General features: G+C 44.9%; 1 protein-coding gene across 1 annotated transcript in view; it reads right to left on the bottom strand.

Moving 5' to 3' along the window:
• Positions 1 to 2,756: 2,756 nt before the first annotated feature.
• lrrfip1b (leucine rich repeat (in FLII) interacting protein 1b) overlaps positions 2,757 to 20,699 on the bottom strand; it is a gene marked incomplete at its 5' end in the record, with an annotated part of 34,544 nt that continues 16,601 nt past the window's right edge. The window contains 11 exons of the mRNA XM_079263773.1: positions 2,757 to 2,918; positions 3,013 to 3,117; positions 3,424 to 3,503; positions 3,575 to 3,692; positions 3,772 to 3,821; positions 11,570 to 11,708; positions 13,736 to 13,828; positions 14,111 to 14,203; positions 18,845 to 18,937; positions 19,025 to 19,195; positions 19,346 to 19,471. Of these exons, the coding sequence (XP_079119899.1) occupies positions 2,808 to 2,918; positions 3,013 to 3,117; positions 3,424 to 3,503; positions 3,575 to 3,692; positions 3,772 to 3,821; positions 11,570 to 11,708; positions 13,736 to 13,828; positions 14,111 to 14,203; positions 18,845 to 18,937; positions 19,025 to 19,195; positions 19,346 to 19,471 (1,179 nt within the window). The 3' untranslated portion in view covers positions 2,757 to 2,807. The remainder of the gene's footprint in view (positions 2,919 to 3,012; positions 3,118 to 3,423; positions 3,504 to 3,574; positions 3,693 to 3,771; positions 3,822 to 11,569; positions 11,709 to 13,735; positions 13,829 to 14,110; positions 14,204 to 18,844; positions 18,938 to 19,024; positions 19,196 to 19,345; positions 19,472 to 20,699) is intronic.

Here is a 20,699-nt window from a genome sequence, read left to right as displayed (position 1 = left end):
AGAGATGGCCTTCATCCGTCTAAACCAGGTCAGAGATGGTCTTCATCCGTCTAAACCTGGTCAGAGATGGTCTTCATCCGTCTAAACCTGGTCACAGATGGTCTTCATCGGTCTAAACCAGGACAGAGATGGTCTTCATCGGTCTAAACCAGGACAGAGATGGTCTTCATCCGTCTAAACCAGGACAGAGATGGTCTTCATCCGTCTAAACCTGGTCAGAGATGGTCTTCATCCGTCTAAACCAGGTCAGAGATGGTCTTCATCCGTCTAAACCAGGACAGAGATGGTCTTCATCCGTCTAAACCAGGACAGAGATGGTCTTCATCCGTCTAAACCTGGTCAGAGATGGTCTTCATCCGTCTAAACCTGGTCAGAGATGGTCTTCATCCGTCTAAACCTGGTCAGAGATGGTCTTCATCGGTCTAAACCAGGTCAGAGATGGTCTTCATCCGTCTAAACCTGGTCAGAGATGGTCTTCATCCGTCTAAACCAGGTCAGAGATGGTCTTCATCCGTCTAAACCAGGTCAGAGATGGTCTTCATCCGTCTAAACCAGGTCAAAAAAGATGGTCTTCATCCGTCTAAACCAAGTGAGACATGTTTTTCATCAGTCTAAACCAGGTCAGAGATGGTCTTCATCCGTCTAAACCTGGTCAGAGATGGTCTTCATCCGTCTAAACCTGGTCAGAGATGGTCTTCATCCGTCTAAACCTGGTCAGAGATGGCCTTCATCCGTCTAAACCTGGTCAGAGATGGTCTTCATCGGTCTAAACCTGGTCAGAGATGGTCTTCATCCGTCTAAACCAGGTCAGAGATGGTCTTCATCGGTCTAAACCTGGTCAGAGATGGTCTTCATCCGTCTAAACCTGGTCAGAGATGGTCTTCATCCGTCTAAACCAGGTCAGAGATGGTCTTCATCCGTCTAAACCTGGTCAGAGATGGTCTTCATCCGTCTAAACCTGGTCAGAGATGGTCTTCATCCGTCTAAACCAGGTCAGAGATGGTCTTCATCCGTCTAAACCAGGTCAGATATGGTCTTCATCCGTCTAAACCTGGTCAGACATGGTCTTCATCCGTCTAAACCAGGTCAGACATGGTCTTCATCCGTCTAAACCAGGTCAGATATGGTCTTCATCAGTCTAAACCAGGTCAAAGTTAATGAAATTTTGAAAATGTTGCACCAGAGTGGTTATAATAAGAAGGAGAGGCTGGTTCCAAGAGTTTATTACAGTTCTGCCAATAGCCGTCACACTGATCAATAAAGCCATGCAGCTCCCAATCTCATACTGATCCTGATCAAGCCAGATTGGAAGCAGTTTCAGGCTGCAGCTTTTGTGGGTTTGATCCAGAACCTCCATTGTTACCTACCAACAAGGACCAATAAAACCAATTGCTAAACTCCACATTAACTGGTTGATTGATTAATAGACTCATTGATTGATTACAGACATTTCCAAGCAGGTCATGTTACATCCCGGCTGTCGGGTCAAGTTCTCCGAATCTCACCTGGATGAGAGTCTAGGACAACACCAGATCATCAGTGTTGGTTAATTTTTCTGTCTGATCGACTCCAGTGGGATTCCCAATGATTACTGTGGGATTCCCAATACTTCCAGTAGGATTCCCAATGTTTCCTGTGGGATTCCCAATGATTCCAGTGGGATTCCCAAAACTTCCAGTAGGATTCCCAATGTTTCTTGTGGGATTCCCAATGATTCCAGTGGGATTCCCAAAACTTCCAGTAGGATTCCCAATGTTTCTTGTGGGATTCCCAATGATTCCAGTAGGATTCCCAATGTTTCCTGTGGGATTCCCAATGATTCCTGTGGGATTCCCAATGATTCCTGTGGGATTCCCAAAACTTCCAGTAGGATTCCCAATGTTTCCTGTGGGATTCCCAATGATTCCAGTGGGATTCCCAATTATTTCTGTGGGATTCCCAATGATTCCAGTAGGATTCCCAATGATTCCAGTGGGATTCCCAATTATTCCTGTGGGATTCCCAATGATTCCAGTAGGATTCCCAATGATTCCTGTGGGATTCCCAATGATTCCAGTGGGATTCCCAATGATTCCTGTGGGAATCCCGATGATTCCTGTGGGATTCCCAATACTTCCAGTAGGATTGTTCATGATTACTAAAGAACGAATAAAGGTTTGCATGGAATGATTAATGATTCCTGGAGAATTATTAATGATCCTTGTGGGATTGTTAAAGATTCAGAGAAACTGATTGATAAGTATTGATTCCTGAGGACTCATAGATCACTCCCCAGGAATGTTGAATGGAACAATTCCTGCAGAATCTTTAAATCATTCCTTTGGGATCGATTGTTAGCTGGATCAAATGCAACAGTCCAGCTGGTAAAACATCAGCCTTTCGAATCGGAGGTGGATTTTCATCCCTCTGCTTGACATCCGGGAGAGCAATGGAAACGGCCAAGTTAATCTGGAGGATGAAGATGAGGAGTTTTACGGAAGAGATCTTCCTCGATGGTGAAGATGTTCAGACATTCATTAAAGCAGCTGTTCTGATGGAAGCGCAGAGAGGATTAGATATTCCAGACGAAGAAACATTTCCAGCTTCGGACAAAATGTCGAGGTTCTGATCCAGGATTTGTTGCTTCTGCACACCGAGCTGAGGCTTTTCAGATTTGGATAAAGATCATTTGGATGGTCTTCATGCACATTCCAGACCTCTGCAGAAGCTTGTGGATCAGAACCACATCACAGACCATCCAGAACGTTTCTCTCCCTGCCTCATCGACCTCCATCAGCGCTCTGCTGCAGGATCCTCCCCAGGACAGATCACTGCTGGGCCAACAGCGCGGTCCGGTTGGCCTTCATCTTCTCCAGGCGCTTGGATAGGTGGCTGTTACTGACCTCCAGCTCATTGATCCGGTCCAGAGCTGAGCGCAGCTGCAGACATGGCAACAGAAGAGCCAAAACCATCAAAAAATGAAGGAATTACAGGAAGTTGCCAAATCCACAGAACACACGGGGGCTCTCGCACCTCTCTCTGCAGTCTTCTCTTCTCCACCTTCAGCTCGTCTTCGATCATCTCAGCGTTTTCAGACGCAGACTTGTAGCGACTCACCTGACCCTCCAGACGGATCACCTGAGGAGCATCAGAGTCTGTTTGGTTCCATGGTCTCACAGCTAGAGACTTAATGACTGCATTTATCTTCTAAACCAGATCAACCTGCTGGGATTTGCGGAAACATGACAACAGGAAACTAAAGAGCTCCAAATGGTGAAAACTTCATGATATTTGAGGGTTTTTATGACCCGTCACATGTTCAGACGAACAAAAACCCCAACATTTGACCTTTTTCTTTCTGCCAGTGTTCTACACATCTTTCATGAGACATTATTTTATATCACGGCATAAAAAAGTTGGTAAAAGTTAAAAAGTAAAACTTACGTTTTGTTCCAAAGCCGTAACTTCCTGTTCAGATTTCACTAGTTTGAATTTGAGTTCACTGATTTGTCTGTTGGCATCTCCTGAGGAAAGAAACAAAGCAAAATGAGATTGTTTTCCAGCTGACAACTGGCCGTATCAAACAGGAACTCACTCTGCAGGTCCAGCACATGGGAGTCCATCCCATTCTCCAGACCATCATCCTCTGGATTGTGGACTCCGTCAGTCTCATTCCTGTGCTTCTGATCCAGCTGAGACTTCAACAGCCTTACCTGTTCACACGGTCATCAACACAGTTCAAACACCTTCCAGTGAACCTTTCTCGACAGAACCACAGAGGTCTCGTCTCACCTGATCTCGTAAACTTTCCCTTTCCTCGAACAGTTTCTTCAGTCGCAGTTCTGAAATGCAGCAACGAAATATTCCACAAGTCAGAACATTATGTCACCATTACGAGGTCAAAATTTTCATCTAACGTATCCTAGAACCTACTCACAGCTTTTACTGCAGCTTCGTTTGCACAAACACAAATGATCCCAACAAGCTCATCTCCAAACCAGTTTGGCTTTGTATCCAACTGGTTTAACCTCAGTTTAACCAGTTTAACCTCTTTGAAAAACGAGATGATCTAAAGAGATTCCAATGTGCAGATAATCTTGGTTAACACAGGTTTTGTTTTTTTGACATCACCACACCGAAAGCATGTTACATCCTCAACAACATTCATTATCCAAACCGCTGTTGTGGAAATGTTGTGTTTTAACTTAGATTTTCATATATTTCATAGTTCTTAGCATATATTCATTTCTGATTATGGCTTTGTGGGCTTTCTGAAAAGGTCATGATGAACATAAGACTTAGGCTTAGTTACACAGTGTCCAGTTAGAGCAGGGTTGCCCAAAGTGGGGCCCGCGGGCCCAAATCGGCCTGCCAGCACTATGATTTTGGCCCGCTAGTCGTTGTTCATATTTATACCCTACAGAGCTTGATGAAAAGACTCATCAAGCTCTGTGACATGAACCTCAATCAGTCCAGACTCAATGACATCCTCACCTGGTCAGTGAGCCAGGTGCAACCCAACATGGAGAGACTGGTAATGTCCAAGATCAACTTCATGTGCCCCACTAAGTATCAGCAACTTGCCTTGTTCAACTAGGGCGGCCAGATGTCACGCGTTGTGCGGGATAGTCTCGCATTTCAATTACTTTTCACACGTCCCACAAAACGGGGCGCTGTCCCGCATTGTTACGACCAGTCTTCACTTTTGTGAAGGAAAAAAACAAAACAAAACTGGCTTTTACTAATTGTCTGACGTCTGTCACATCACACCGCCTGCTGATTTGAGTTACACTCATGTCAATCAAACTAGGAGGCGGGACTTAATGCACATCTACGCACCGGTGCAGCCACTAACGAAAATGAATAAATAAATAAAAACACAGATTGATCGTGGAGGACAGGGAGACGACTGCAGCAAAGAATAAAAAGAAGGTGAAGTTACAACAAAGACTGGGAAAGCATATATTCCTAGGTTAAACCTGTTCGAGGAGACTGTAGGAGGGTTTGTCAAAGTCATTTTTCCGTGTCACACGGCGGGGAATATGATGTTAAATGGCACAAAAATCCAAGTCACAAAAAACATGCTCCTCAGAGGGAGGCTTTATAAACACAGATTTGTGATGTTTGGTTAGTAATTTTATTACCAAAGAGCAGAATAGAACGTTGTTTTGTTTTTTTTCAACTTTGTCATGGCAGAGTGGAATCTCACATTGTCCCACATTTTCAGTCTTTGTCCCACATATGGTGAGAGAAGATCTGGTCACCCTATGTTCAACATGAACTTATTTCTAGTTGACATGTTGCACTTGGTTGCAGTTTAGTGGCTGTAATTATTGTTTCTTGCTCCTCTAACTATGACTTTATTGTTCTATTGCCATATTGGTTTTTTATGTAACATTTTATTTCCCATGATAGGAAAACAATAAACCGTATTAGCTATGGAACATTAATTACAATAACTTTATAAATGTACTTGTGTTTCACCCTGTAAAGCTGCAGTGTTTTGGATCATTTTCAGTTTGGCCCTTGGAGGCAAAAGGTTTGGGCTAGAGCATTTCAAACTGTTGCTGTTTTTGCTGGACTGTCTCTTCAAATTGCAATTTCTATTATTCTATTCTTTCTTATTTTCTGTTCAATAAACTTTGTAATCTTTTTCACTTCAGAACCAGACTCCTCGTCATTGACAGACTTTTTTTCCATAACAATGCTTAGTCTGATTAAGGGTAGCAGGGGACCTGGAGCCTATCTCAGTAGTCTTTTCGGTGAGAGGCAGGGTACACCCTGGACAGGTCGCCAGTCCATCACAGGGCCACACAGAGAGACAAACAACCACCCACTCCAATGGGCAATTTAGAGTAACCAGTTAACCTAACATGCATGTCTTTGGACGGTGGGAGGAAGCCGGAGTATTCGGAGAGAACCCAGGCATACAGGAGGGGAACATGCAAACTCCACACAGAAAGGCCACTGATTGAACCAGCGACCTTCTTGCTGTGAGGCCACAGTGCTAACCACTATGCCACCATGCATACAACAGTGTTTCTTAATCCTTGTCCTTTAGGCCCACTGCCCTGCACGTATTATAGGTAACCCTACTTCAACACACCTGACTCAAGTCAGTCAATGGCTCATTATCAGGTTTTTATATCATCAACAAGATGTTCAGTCAGGATGGCGGGCAGCTAACCTTGACTCAGGAGGGTGGGTTGGAGAAGGGAATACTTTGATTATCTCCTCAATCCCACCAACATGTCTTCTGATACAGAAGCAGACCAAAAGCTTGACAAGAGTATCGGTGCAGCGTCTGTAGGGATGTGGACTCTCCACCGGTCCACCACAGTAAAGAATGAAAGGAACAAAAAGTTGAAGCTCTCAATTTACTGATTGATTTACATTCCTACCATCACCTGTAACAGTTCAATCTTTATGTTCAGGTTTGATGCATTTTTATTCATTCAGCGGAGTCCTCTCAAGTAATAAAAAACACAATGTCCGACCGAACACCTGGACCGGATTGTTGTCAGTCTTGGTTTTCATAGAATTAATCTTCAATGTTAACATATTTAGCTGAAAAGAATCTAAAAATAAATAATAAAGTGGTTAAAAACTGTTTTTTCTTACCGTAAGGTGTTGTAATTCAACGTAGACAAAATCATCCAACATCGTGTCAAGAAAGTGAAACTTTACAGGAACATGAATCAGCTCATATTTTATTGGTCACTTCATTGATTTGCCAGATGAAACAGATGTACAGATGAAAGACAGCTAAACTGGAGCTTCATTCCCATTTTGGTGGATTTTTAGCAGCTTTATTATTGTAACATGTAAGAAAATTGTAAGGAAACCTAAATGTGATTATATGACTGTTCCATCCACTACTGTTGAGTTTTGATTAAGGGCTGGTCATCGAGGTTTATGAGACCTTACAGTCTGTCATTTCATCCTTCCTGCTGCCTGAACCCAGATCTTCACGTTTCACGCTGTCCAACGCTGGAACTACTTCTATGTCTTCAGCTGCAGCCTCCACCCCGTTGTGTATCTGTGCCGACTCTGTTTTCAGGATCTCTTCATCAGCCTCCTCACAACTGTCCATATCTCCAACCGGCAGCTCCTCCAGAGGACCAGCACTGGACCCCAAAGACTCGTTGAGCCGTCTTCCTTCTTGGAGGCTCAATAGCACCAGTTCTGGAACAGCCATGGCCTTGATTTCTTCAGCTGTCAACTCAATAAGCTTCCTGACCTTTGAGCTTTGGCCAACATGGGAAGGTGCGGGCGCCGCTTGACTTCTATTCAGACCCTGGACTTTGGACTTCAGAGGTTCAGCAAAGTAAGACTCAATAAACACAAATTCTTCAGAGTTGATTTCCTCTGTCAGATCAACTGGACTAACTGGACTGAACATTGCGATAGCGCTGACTGCTGATTTTACACCTTCCTCAGCTTGTCCTTTTTGGCCATTTATAGGATGATCCTGAAAGACTGGACACATTTCTCCTGTAGAACCAGAGGTTTCTTTTAACACCCCGGTGGCTAAACTGCCTCTTGCTGATGCAGAATGTCCAGGTGGACACAATTCCATACATTTAGGATAATTTGGGGTTTTACTTTGTTCTACTACACCCGTTGGGAGTTGTTCCACCTCTGCAGACAGTCTGGGATCCATCACACACCCCACACTTTCCCGTTCTCCTGCATCGTGTTTGCTGGATGCATTTATAATCCTGGTTCTCAGTGTTTTCTCCAGATCCGAGGTCCACCGGTGAAGAGATACTAGCATTTCTGAAAAAATTCTTGAGAATTCAGCCGCAACAACCTGATTATCAACAACTCCTGGTGGCATGTCTTGACCAGTCTTGTCCAAACCCATCCACATTTCCTCTGGACCAATGGGTGCTCTTGTCTGTCCGTTAATTATAGCATGTCCAGGACAGGCTGCTTGACTCTGAACCATTTCTCCAACTGATCCCTTTGTTTTCTGGACCACAGCTTCCTTCAGCATCCTTGTCCTTTCACACTGAGACAGATTATCCACTTCAGGTTCTGGTTTGGTTTCATGGTTCTGAAGTTCACAAGTACTCGAAACATGTAAATCAACAATAGTCTTCATTGTACCTTTGCTTCCTACAGATCCAACGTTAGATGCTGTCTCACCACCGTCTGTTCTTCCTACAGATCCAACGTTAGATGCTGTCTCACCACCGTCTGTTCTTCCTACAGATCCAACGTTAGATGCTGTCTCACCACCGTCTGTACTTCCTACAGATCCAACGTTAGATGCTGTCTCACCACCGTCTGTTCTTCCTACAGATCCAACGTTAGATGCTGTCTCACCACCGTCTGTACTTCCTACAGATCCAACGTTAGATGCTGTCTCACCACCGTCTGTTCTTCCTACAGATCCAACGTTAGATGCTGTCTCACCACCGTCTGTACTTCCTACAGATCCAACGTTAGATGCTGTCTCACCACCGTCTGTACTTCCTACAGATCCAACGTTAGATGCTGTCTCACCACCGTCTGTACTTCCTACAGATCCAACGTTAGATGCTGTCTCACCACCGTCTGTTCTTCCTACAGATCCAACGTTAGATGCTGTCTCACCACCGTCTGTTCTTCCTACAGATCCAACGTTAGATGCTGTCTCACCACCGTCTGTTCTTCCTACAGATCCAACGTTAGATGCTGTCTCACCACCGTCTGTACTTCCTACAGATCCAACGTTAGATGCTGTCTCACCACCGTCTGTACTTCCTACAGATCCAACGTTAGATGCTGTCTCACCACCGTCTGTTCTTCCTACAGATCCAACGTTAGATGCTGTCTCACCACCGTCTGTTCTTCCTACAGATCCAACGTTAGATGCTGTCTCACCACCGTCTGTTCTTCCTACAGATCCAACGTTAGATGCTGTCTCACCACCGTCTGTACTTCCTACAGATCCAACGTTAGATGCTGTCTCACCACCGTCTGTACTTCCTACAGATCCAACGTTAGATGCTGTCTCACCACCGTCTGTTCTTCCTACAGATCCAACGTTAGATGCTGTCTCACCACCGTCTGTTCTTCCTACAGATCCAACGTTAGATGCTGTCTCACCACCGTCTGTACTTCCTACAGATCCAACGTTAGATGCTGTCTCACCACCGTCTGTTCTTCCTACAGATCCAACGTTAGATGCTGTCTCACCACCGTCTGTTCTTCCTACAGATCCAACGTTAGATGCTGTCTCACCACCGTCTGTTCTTCCTACAGATCCAACGTTAGATGCTGTCTCACCACCGTCTGTACTTCCTACAGATCCAACGTTAGATGCTGTCTCACCACCGTCTGTTCTTCCTACAGATCCAACGTTAGATGCTGTCTCACCACCGTCTGTTCTTCCTACAGATCCAACGTTAGATGCTGTCTCACCACAGTCTGTACTTCCTACAGATCCAACGTTAGATGCTGTCTCACCACCGTCTGTTCTTCCTACAGATCCAACGTTAGATGCTGTCTCACCACCGTCTGTACTTCCTACAGATCCAACGTTAGATGCTGTCTCACCACCGTCTGTACTTCCTACAGATCCAACGTTAGATGCTGTCTCACCACCGTCTGTTCTTCCTACAGATCCAACGTTAGATGCTGTCTCACCACCGTCTGTTCTTCCTACAGATCCAACGTTAGATGCTGTCTCACCACCGTCTGTACTTCCTACAGATCCAACGTTAGATGCTGTCTCACCACCGTCTGTTCTTCCTACAGATCCAACGTTAGATGCTGTCTCACCACAGTCTGTACTTCCTACAGATCCAACGTTAGATGCTGTCTCACCACCGTCTGTTCTTCCTACAGATCCAACGTTAGATGCTGTCTCACCACCGTCTGTACTTCCTACAGATCCAACGTTAGATGCTGTCTCACCACCGTCTGTACTTCCTACAGATCCAACGTTAGATGCTGTCTCACCACCGTCTGTTCTTCCTACAGATCCAACGTTAGATGCTGTCTCACCACCGTCTGTACTTCCTACAGATCCAACGTTAGATGCTGTCTCACCACCGTCTGTTCTTCCTACAGATCCAACGTTAGATGCTGTCTCACCACCGTCTGTACTTCCTACAGATCCAACGTTAGATGCTGTCTCACCACCGTCTGTACTTCCTACAGATCCAACGTTAGATGCTGTCTCACCACCGTCTGTTCTTCCTACAGATCCAACGTTAGATGCTGTCTCACCACCGTCTGTACTTCCTACAGATCCAACGTTAGATGCTGTCTCACCACCGTCTGTTCTTCCTACAGATCCAACGTTAGATGCTGTCTCACCACCGTCTGTACTTCCTACAGATCCAACGTTAGATGCTGTCTCACCACCGTCTGTACTTCCTACAGATCCAACGTTAGATGTCACCACATTGTCTTTACTTCCTACAGACTCAAGGTTCAGTACTACAGTCCCTATGTTGTCTTTAATGCCTTGTTTGTCATTGACGTCCAAAGTTTCGACACCTTCATCTTCGTTTAAGCTCTGAAGCTTCTCTGAAGTCTGAGTCATCACATCTTGTGTTTGATATTCTTTTGTACTTGAAGCTGGAATATCAGGAACATTTTCTTGCTCCAAGTATCTTTTTTGGCTCCTCATGTGCTTGTCTTTATGTTGGCAGAGAGAACATAGATCCAGAGTAGATATACGTTTTTGTCTGAGATCCATGTCAGATGAGGAAGTGTCTGTTTCCAGAACATCAGAAGCTTCTTGTTTATCTATATCTTCAGACGGAGGGTGTATTCTTCCAGCAGACAAAAGACTAAGCAGGATGGTCTTGTTATTCTCGATGATGTCTTTAGCAGGTCGAGGGGGCACAAGTCTCGACTTCAGGACTTTCTCAGTTGAAACTTTGCGAATGGGTAAAATATTCTTGTCGCACATGTTTATTTCACTGACAGAAATGAGTTCAGGTCTCGTTGGGCCTTTTAGAGCCTTCTCATCTATCAGAGCAGCAGCTCCTGTCTTGTCTTTCATTCGCTGTTTTTTAAGTACTTTGTTCCTGAGCAGAAGATTATCTTTTACTCTGGTTGGGAATTTCTTGGGCAGATCCTTCTCAGACGCCTTGTTTCTCAGTTGTTTGCTTCTTATTGCCTCACTTCTGCCCAGAGGTTTTCTGGCTGTGTTGCGCCTGTCTCCTGCGTGTCTGGCTTCATCGCTCATGGGGATCATGTTCAGTGACTGCGAGCGCTTGTAAACCCTCCCATGGTGTTGTTTTCGTTCATCCTGAGGCTCTTTCCTGCTCCCTCGACATTTTCCTGAAAGATCACGAGGAGAGATTGGAGGACCGACTACTAGTGACATTCAGGATGCAAGAGAGAGGAAATTAGAGAAGGTGGGAATTAACCAGGCTGAATTTCTGCAGGATGATCCGGACGAGTTAGAGTTGATTAAAAAACCATCCAACCAGAGTGAGCTGCTGAAGTCCTCACACGTTCTGATCAGTTAGAAATCAGAGGCATGCGCTCGTCATCCTCAAACATGCATTTTAGTGCTTTCATAACAGTCTGAAAATCAAAGTTAGGAAAACTAAAATCCGTCATCATTAGTAAGCGTTCCTACCGAGCATGCTCTCTCTGCTGCTATGAGCCGACTCCTCAGCCAACTGCGAGGCAGACTCTGTGCTGACATCATCCTCAACGTCGCCCTGGTCCGTGTCTCCATTGGTGGTGACGTCAGGAGAGACATCCACCCCATGTTTCTATCAGACAGAAAGTAAAGAATCATTTACTAATCAATAATTGTAAATCTCACCATCTGGTTTTTGGTTCATGAACATATTGCAAATGTTTCTGGATATTTCAAACGTTTTCTAAATATGTTTTTCCTGAAAGAGTTTATTTATTTGGATAAAGCTGCGGTTTGTTTACAACAACCACTGTTTCTGTGGTCGATCCATCCATCTTGGTGCTTATTCAGAGTGGCAGCAGTTTAAACAGAGAAGCTCAGACTTCCTTCTCCCTGGTTACTTCTGATAACTCATCCGGTGGATTCCTGAGGTGTTCCCAGGCCAGCCAAGAGACCATAGCTGTGTTTCCAGTATACCCAGAGTTGGGCAAAAACTGTTTATGGCAACAAAAAAAGAAAACGCGAACGGAAACACATACATTTTGAAAACACTCATTTATAGCTAAAAAGTAGGGCTGTGACGATATGCTTTAGTCCCGATTCGATCCGATTCCGATTTTTTTGGGTGCCGATTCGATTTAAATTGCAATTCTCAAAATTCTTCAATATTGATGACTTTTGTAATGACAAACAATTTTTATTTAATGAAACTTCTTTTTGCTAGTAATTTTTCTTAAATTCAGTTAGGAAAAAACAACACAGCAGCCAGATCATCATTCTGCTGCTATAATGCCCACAAAGACAAGTAAAAAGACCAATAAAACCAATGAAAATGACAACAATTTTATAGTGTATTAATTTTATTTAATTGAAAAGAAAAAATTTTTTAAAAATGTGAAGAAAAAATTCCCAATTTCCGATTTTTCGATCCGATTTTCCCACCCCTACTAAAAAGTGTAATGGAAACACTTTTCGCATTTACGTGTCCGTGAACGTGACGTGGGGTCCGTGACCAGTTCATTTCCAGAAAAGATGGCGCGGTGTGGAACAAACAGTGAATTTCTGAGTTTTAGAAGAGAAAATGGGAGAAAAAAGCTTTGAAACGCAGCAGTAAATTCTCCACAGGAAGTAGAAAACCTGGAAATAACGCTATGTGGCTACCTTGCAGAAGCTATAATTCATATAAGCCAAAATCTCGTCTGACTGACAAGATTTTACGAGATCTTTGGTTTATGTGCAACACTGTTCAATGGAAACACCCGAAAATCTGAATAGCTTTTTGTTAAAATGTACAAATTTTGCTTTTATTTTGTGAAAAAATGTAATTGAAACGCAGCTACTGCCTACAATGAATTAAATAATTCCAAAATCAAAGTAATCGCCTTTGAGTTTACTTGGAAATAATCATTCTGAATGATGGAGGTTTGCATGGAAAACACGTTTATTCGCCTCTAATTCTGTTTTAGATCTCGGGGTTGGGAAGAGTTCCAGCACTTCATCCAAGGACTCTGAAGAGCGTAGGTAGTCTGAACTGTGCAAATATCAGGACCGCTCGTCCCACTTGAAGACAGAGGGAGGCCACCCTACCAGTATAATGTACTGGCTCTGAGCCGGGAACGCCACTTCCGCTCGGGGTGTCTTACCGGGGGCAACTCCAGAGTGGAGCAGTCTAGTCCTTGAGGACACTGGTTCCAGAACCCAAGCAATGCATCACAGCGATTAGGAAATGCTTGACTACGCACACCAGTTCTGGCTTCGTCCTCACCAGAAGTTTTACGTTGCACGTCTTCATATCAAGCCTCTGCAGTTGGAGGATCAAACCACCAGCGTTCCTACCTTCATCTACCACCCAACTCACTGCAGCCAACCTCGTTTTCCACATGGTATATAGATTTACTATTAACAAATTGGTCATTTTACAGGGAAACATCAGGATTTTCTAAACCAAAATGTCACAGAAAAGTAGTTTTATTGGATTAAAACAAGATCTAATAAACTTATTATGAACAAATTGACGTTTATGTGTTGATTTGAACCCAATAAAGTTCCCGCCTTCCTGATCCAGCTGTCTAAAAGTAAGAATCTAGAAGTTCTGAGAAGTGGATGAGCTTTAGAAAGTCTTTAATAAACCACATCATCGAGACGCAGTCGTCTAAATACCTTCAGTAAATCTCGAAGTCGGACCACCTCGTCTCTGAGTCGGTCACGTTCAATCCGAATGATGTCCGAGATTTCTCTCTGGCGCTCTAATGCCTGACGGAGGCAGCCGAAGGTGAAGGAAGGAAGGAAGGAAGGAAGGAGTTAATGAAGAAATAAGAGGTGGAACAGAGAACAGATGTAAAGTCTCTTCAGATGAAACATTTTCCAGAGGCAGAGCAGAAACACGATTATTTATCCGTTTCTGGTCTTCAGAGTGAGGAACCATTCCTCCATCACAGACCATCTTACTTTATTAAAGATTTAGACCAGAACCAGTTCCAGGTCCAGTTCTGCCTCTGGAGATGTTAGAAACCCAGTAACTCTAAAGCACAGTACCCCGATCTTCTTCTCCTTCCACTGCAAAGCTTCCTGCAGGTCAGAGACCTCCTGACAGTAGCTGGTGCTCTTCAGACGAAGATCGGACACTTCCTGACCCAGCAGGACCGGGTCAGACCAGGACAGACCAGGAGGAGGAGTAGGAAGAAAGAAGAGGAGCAGCAGGAGGAAGTAGTGTTAGTATTAAAAAATCTTGTTTCTGATGCCTTTTCAGCATAATATCTGTTCAACAACACAGTGAGATACTCTGATGTCATTCTGGAAGGATTTTATGGAACAAAACACAAATGTTGAAATGAGGAACTAAACAGCTCACCAAACAGGAGAAGATATGACACAGTGAAAATCCAACAGAGCGTAGTTCAATCCACCATTAGAAAGACTTGTTTAGAAAGGACCACCAGAACTGGCAGACTATGTAAGGAGGACATGAACCAGCAACAACAAATAGACCAAAGGTGACCCAGAAGAACCTGCAGCTCCACAGTAAAAACTGTTGGATCTGTCCATCAGACCAGTCTAAAGACTCTGCATTCACTGTCTACTTTATCAGGTCCACCTGTCCAACGCCCTGTTAAGACCAATAAACAACCAGCCAATCACAAGGCAGCATGCAGACATGAAGACGACTGGTTCAAGTTCAAACTAGGCATGAGAACGAGGAAGAAAGAAGATTTAAGGTTGTTGGTCTGAGTGTTTACTAGATATTCCACACACAACCATCTTAACAGTTTCCAGAGAAGGTCTGAAGAAGGGAAAATATCCGGCGAGCAGCAGTTGTCTGGACCAGAACGCAACAGAAGACCACCCCGGGCTCCCTCCTGTCAGTAAGAACAGGAAACTGAGAATACAAGACAATAGAAGATGGAGAAACTGGTCTGATGAGTCTCCAGTTCAGCTCCACATTCACATGGTAGGATCAGAATCTGCTGGAAACATCATGACAACATGGATCCATCCTGCCGTCAGGATCAACACCATCTCCTTCTCCTTCAGTTTGAGTATTCCTCCTGACCACATCCACCCTTTATGAGCACAGTGTAGCATCTTCTGATGGAAACTTCCAGCAGGATGATGCACCATGTCACAAAGCTCACATCATCTCCACCATGACGATGAGTTCACTGTCCTCCAACGGCTCCACAGTCACCAGATCTACATCCAGCAGAGCAGCTTTGGGATGTGGTGGAACGGGAGATTCTTATCACGATGAGGTGGAACGGGAGATTCTCATGGTGATGAGGTGGAACGGGAGATTCTCGTGGTGATGAGGTGGAACGGGAGATTCTCATGGTGATGAGGTGGAACGGGAGATTCTCGTGGTGATGAGGTGGAACGGGAGATTCTCATGGTGATGAGGTGGAACGGGAGATTCTCATGGTGATGAGGTGGAACGGGAGATTCTCGTGGTGATGAGGTGGAACGGGAGATTCTCATGGTGATGAGGTGGAACGGGAGATTCTCGTGGTGATGAGGTGGAACGGGAGATTCTCATGGTGATGAGGTGGAACGGGAGATTCTCATCATGATGAAGTGGAACGGGAGATTCTCATGGTGATGAGGTGGAACGGGAGATTCTCATGGTGATGAGGTGGAACGGGAGATTCTCATGGTGATGAGGTGGAACGGGAGATTCTCATCATGATGAGGTGGAACGGGAGATTCTCATCATGATGAGGTGGAACGGGAGATTCTCATGGTGATGAGGTGGAACGGAAGATTCTCATCATGATGAGGTGGAACGGGAGATTCTCATCATGATGAGGTGGAACGGGAGATTCTCATGGTGATGAGGTGGAACGGGAGATTCTCATGGTGATGAGGTAGAATGGGAGATTATCATGGTGTTGAGGTGGAACGGGAGATTCTCATGGTGATGAGGTGGAACGGGAGATTCTCATCATGATGTGGTGGAACGGGAGATTCTCATGGTCATGAGGTGGAACGGGAGATTCTCATGGTGATGAGGTGGAACGGGAGATTCTCATCATGATGTGGTGGAACGGGAGATTCTCATGGTGATGAGGTGGAACGGGAGATTCTCATGGTGATGAGGTGGAACGGGAGATTCTCATGGTGATGAGGTGGAACGGGAGATTCTCATGGTGATGAGGTGGAACGGGAGATTCTCATGGTGATGAGGTGGAACGGGAGATTCTCATGGTGATGAGGTGGAACGGGAGATTCTCATGGTGATGAGGTAGAACGGGAGATTATCATGGTGTTGAGGTGGAACGGGAGATTCTCATGGTGATGAGGTGGAACGGGAGATTCTCATGGTGATGAGGTGGAACGGGAGATTCTCATGGTGATGAAGTGGAACGGGAGATTCTCATCATGATGAGGTGGAACGGGAGATTCTCATCATGATGAGGTGGAACGGGAGATTCTCATCATGATGAGGTGGAACGGGAGATTCTCATCATGATGTGGTGGAACGGGAGATTCTCATGGTGATGAGGTGGAACGGGAGATTCTCATGGTGATGAGGTGGAACGGGAGATTCTCATCATGATGTGGTGGAACGGGAGATTCTCATGGTGATGAGGTGGAACGGGAGATTCTCATGGTGATGAGGTGGAACGGGAGATTCTCATCATGATGAGGTGGAACGGGAGATTCTCATGGTGATGAGGCGGAACGGGAGATTCTCATGGTGATGAGGTGGAACGGGAGATTCTCATCATGATGAGGTGGAACGGGAGATTCTCATGGTGATGAGGTGGAACGGGAGATTCTCATCATGATGTGGTGGAACGGGAGATTCTCATGGTGATGAGGTGGAACGGGAGATTCTCATGGTGATGAGGTGGAACGGGAGATTCTCATCATGATGAGGTGGAACGGGAGATTCTCATGGTGATGAGGTGGAACGGGAGATTCTCATCATGATGAGGTGGAACGGGAGATTCTCATCATGATGAGGTGGAACGGGAGATTCTCATGGTGATGAGGTGGAACGGGAGATTCTCATGGTGATGAGGTGGAACGGGAGATTCTCATCATGATGAGGTGGAACGGGAGATTCTCATGGTGATGAGGTGGAACGGGAGATTCTCATCATGATGAGGTGGAACGGGAGATTCTCATCATGATGTGGTGGAACGGGAGATTCTCATGGTGATGAGGTGGAACGGGAGATTCTCATCATGATGAGGTGGAACGGGAGATTCTCATGGTGATGAGGTGGAACGGGAGATTCTCATCATGATGAGGTGGAACGGGAGATTCTCATCATGATGTGGTGGAACGGGAGATTCTCATGGTGATGAGGTGGAACGGGAGATTCTCATGGTGATGTGGTGGAACGGGAGATTCTCATCATGATGAGGTGGAACGGGAGATTCTCATGGTGATGAGGTGGAACGGGAGATTCTCATGGTGATGAGGTGGAACGGGAGATTCTCATCATGATGAGGTGGAACGGGAGATTCTCATCATGATGTGGTGGAACGGGAGATTCTCATCATGATGAGGTGGAACGGGAGATTCTCATGGTGATGAGGTGGAACGGGAGATTCTCATGGTGATGAGGTGGAACGGGAGATTCTCATCATGATGAGGTGGAACGGGAGATTCTCATGGTGATGAGGTGGAACGGGAGATTCTCATGGTGATGAGGTGGAACGGGAGATTCTCATGGTGATGAGGTGGAACGGGAGATTCTCATGATGATGAGGTGGAACGGGAGATTCTCATGGTGATGAGGTGGAACGGGAGATTCTCATCATGATGAGGTGGAACGGGACATTCTCATGGTGATGAGGTGGAACGGGAGATTCTCATCATGATGAAGTGGAACGGGAGATTCTCATGGTGATGAGGTGGAACGGGAGATTCTCATGGTGATGAGGTGGAACGGGAGATTCTCATCATGATGAGGTGGAACGGGAGATTCTCATGGTGATGAGGTGGAACGGGAGATTCTCATCATGATGAGGTGGAACGGGAGATTCTCATCATGATGAGGTGGAACGGGACATTCTCATGGTGATGAGGTGGAACGGGAGATTCTCATCATGATGAAGTGGAACGGGAGATTCTCATGGTGATGAGGTGGAACGGGAGATTCTCGTGGTGATGAGGTGGAATGGGAGATTCTCATGGTGATGAGGTGGAACGGGAGATTCTCATGGTGATGAGGTGGAACGGGAGATTCTCATCATGATGTGGTGGAACGGGAGATTCTCATGGTGATGAGGTGGAACGGGAGATTCTCATCATGATGAGGTGGAACGGGAGATTCTCATGGTGATGAGGTGGAACGGGAGATTCTCATGGTGATGAGGTGGAACGGGAGATTCTCATGGTGATGAGGTGGAACGGGAGATTCTCATCATAGACGCAGCAGCTGTGTGATGCTTTAAGTTAATATATAGCAAAACTAGAAAACCACTCAGAGCGTAAACCTCCGAAAACACCTTTCAGAAAGTTCCTGGTTTCAAACGTTGATCCGGATCACCACCAAAATTAAACTAGTTTTTTCTTTTCACATTTCCGACAACTCCTGAAAATTTCATGCAAATCCTTTCATACCTTTTTGAGTTATCTTGAAGACAAACAAACAAACAGATAAACAGCTGTAAAAACATAACCTCCTTGGCGGAGGTCATCGCCCTGTTCAGTCTATCAGACGCAGAGTAAAAACCGGGTCCTGCTGAAGGGGACAACCTGGTGTTAGATGGTGGACCTGATGAAGAGGAGGGTGGATGTTGTGTTTTTACTGTAACTAACCGTCAGCAGCTCCTCGGTTCGTCTCAGAGTCTCTTTCAGATCAGTGAAGTGAAGCTTCAGGATGCTGTGAGCCTGCCGTTCACGCTCAAACTTCTGAACACACACACACACACACACACACACACACAGTTAGCAGGAGCAGCAGCATGTGGATAACCCATGGTGTGCTGATCATGTGACCTTTTGGTTGTCGTCGCCGTGTCTCCGGGCTTCCCAGAGCTCCTCTTCCATGTTACTCAGCTCCTCCCTCAGAGTTTCCACCTGGTACATCAGTGTTGTCTTGTCGTTGTGCAGCTGAGCGTTAGAAACCATCGCCCTGCGGTACTTCTCCTCTGCATCGGCAAGAGAATCCTGATCACAGGAAGCGATCATCAATAATTATCAGTCAGAAACATCACTGAAACATTTCTTGATCATGTTTAAAGTAAATTTCAGTGTTTCTCAGTGAAATGATGAAAGATAAATACGATATACCCAGCGTTTCCATCGTTCAGTTAGTACCTTGATTTCTCTGATCGACGCCTCGGTTTCTACGGAGAACGACGTGTCACAGCTCCCTCTTCGAGACGACGCTCCTCCCAGTGAGGCAAGCGTAGCGGCCGACAGCGTTGACGCCGTCCTGGAGCCCTGGCGGTTTGTAGGATCGCCAACAAACATGGTGACGACACGTTTTAATAATGACATCACAATATTCCCATTCTGAGCAGGCTGCAGAGATCCTGCTGAACAGAACCATGTGATCCTGCAGCATCCTGGGTGGCTGGGCCTCAAAGATTCTAGATCTGGTCCAGAGGATGACTTTCCAGACACGACGGGAATATTTTCCCTGGAATAGTTTAGAACAGGGCGGGGCGATGTGACGAAATGTTTATCGTTTCATATGAGGCTCTGTGAAGCCTGTGGAGCTACGGCCATAGTTCCCCCCCATGGAGGGAGATCACTGCCGCCGTTGCCTAGCAACATAGTGACACATAACTGATGACTGACACAACATTACACAGTTTATATGGTTATGGATCGTTATGGGATGTAGGAGGAGCCGCATGAGGGTATGAGGTTCTCGTCGTATCGCCCAGCCCGAGTTCAGAAGAATTTTTCTGATTCCTTTGGAATATTTCAGAACTTTTCCAGGTTGTTTACTTTGGAATATTTCAGAAAGTTTCCAGGTTGTTTACTTTGGAATATTTCAGAACTTTTCCAGGTTGTTTACTTTGGAATATTTCAGAACTTTTCCAGGTTGTTTACTTTGGAATATTTCAGAACTTTTCCAGGTTGTTTACTTTGGAATATTTCAGAACTTTTCCAGGTTGTTTACTTTGGAATATTTCAGAACTTTTCCAGGTTGTTTACTTTGGAATATTTCAGAAAGTTTCCAGGTTGTTTACTTTGGAATATTTCAGAACTTTTCCAGGTTGTTTACGTTGGATGTTTCAGAAAGTTTCCAGGTTGTTTACTTTGGAATATTTCAGAAAGTTTCCAGGTTGTTTACTTTGGAATATTTCAGAACTTTTCCAGGTTGTTTACTTTGGAATATTTCAGAACTTTTCCAGGTTGTTTACTTTGGAATATTTCAGAACTTTTCCAGGTTGTTTACTTTGGAATATTTCAGAACTTTTCCAGGTTGTTTACTTTGGAATACTTCAGAACTTTTCCAGGTTGTTTACTTTGGAATATTTCAGAACTTTTCCAGGTTGTTTACTTTGGAATATTTCAGAACTTTTCCAGGTTGTTTACTTTGGAATATTTCAGAAAGTTTCCAGGTTGTTTACTTTGGAAAATTTCAGAAAGTTTCCAGGTTGTTTACTTTGGAATATTTCAGAACTTTTCCAGGTTGTTTACTTTGGAATATTTCAGA

The sequence above is a fragment of the Telmatherina bonti genome (assembly GCF_933228915.1).
Source record: "Telmatherina bonti genome assembly, chromosome: 24".
Lineage (NCBI taxonomy): Eukaryota > Metazoa > Chordata > Actinopteri > Atheriniformes > Telmatherinidae > Telmatherina > Telmatherina bonti.
This window is presented reverse-complemented; position numbering and strand designations above follow the sequence as displayed.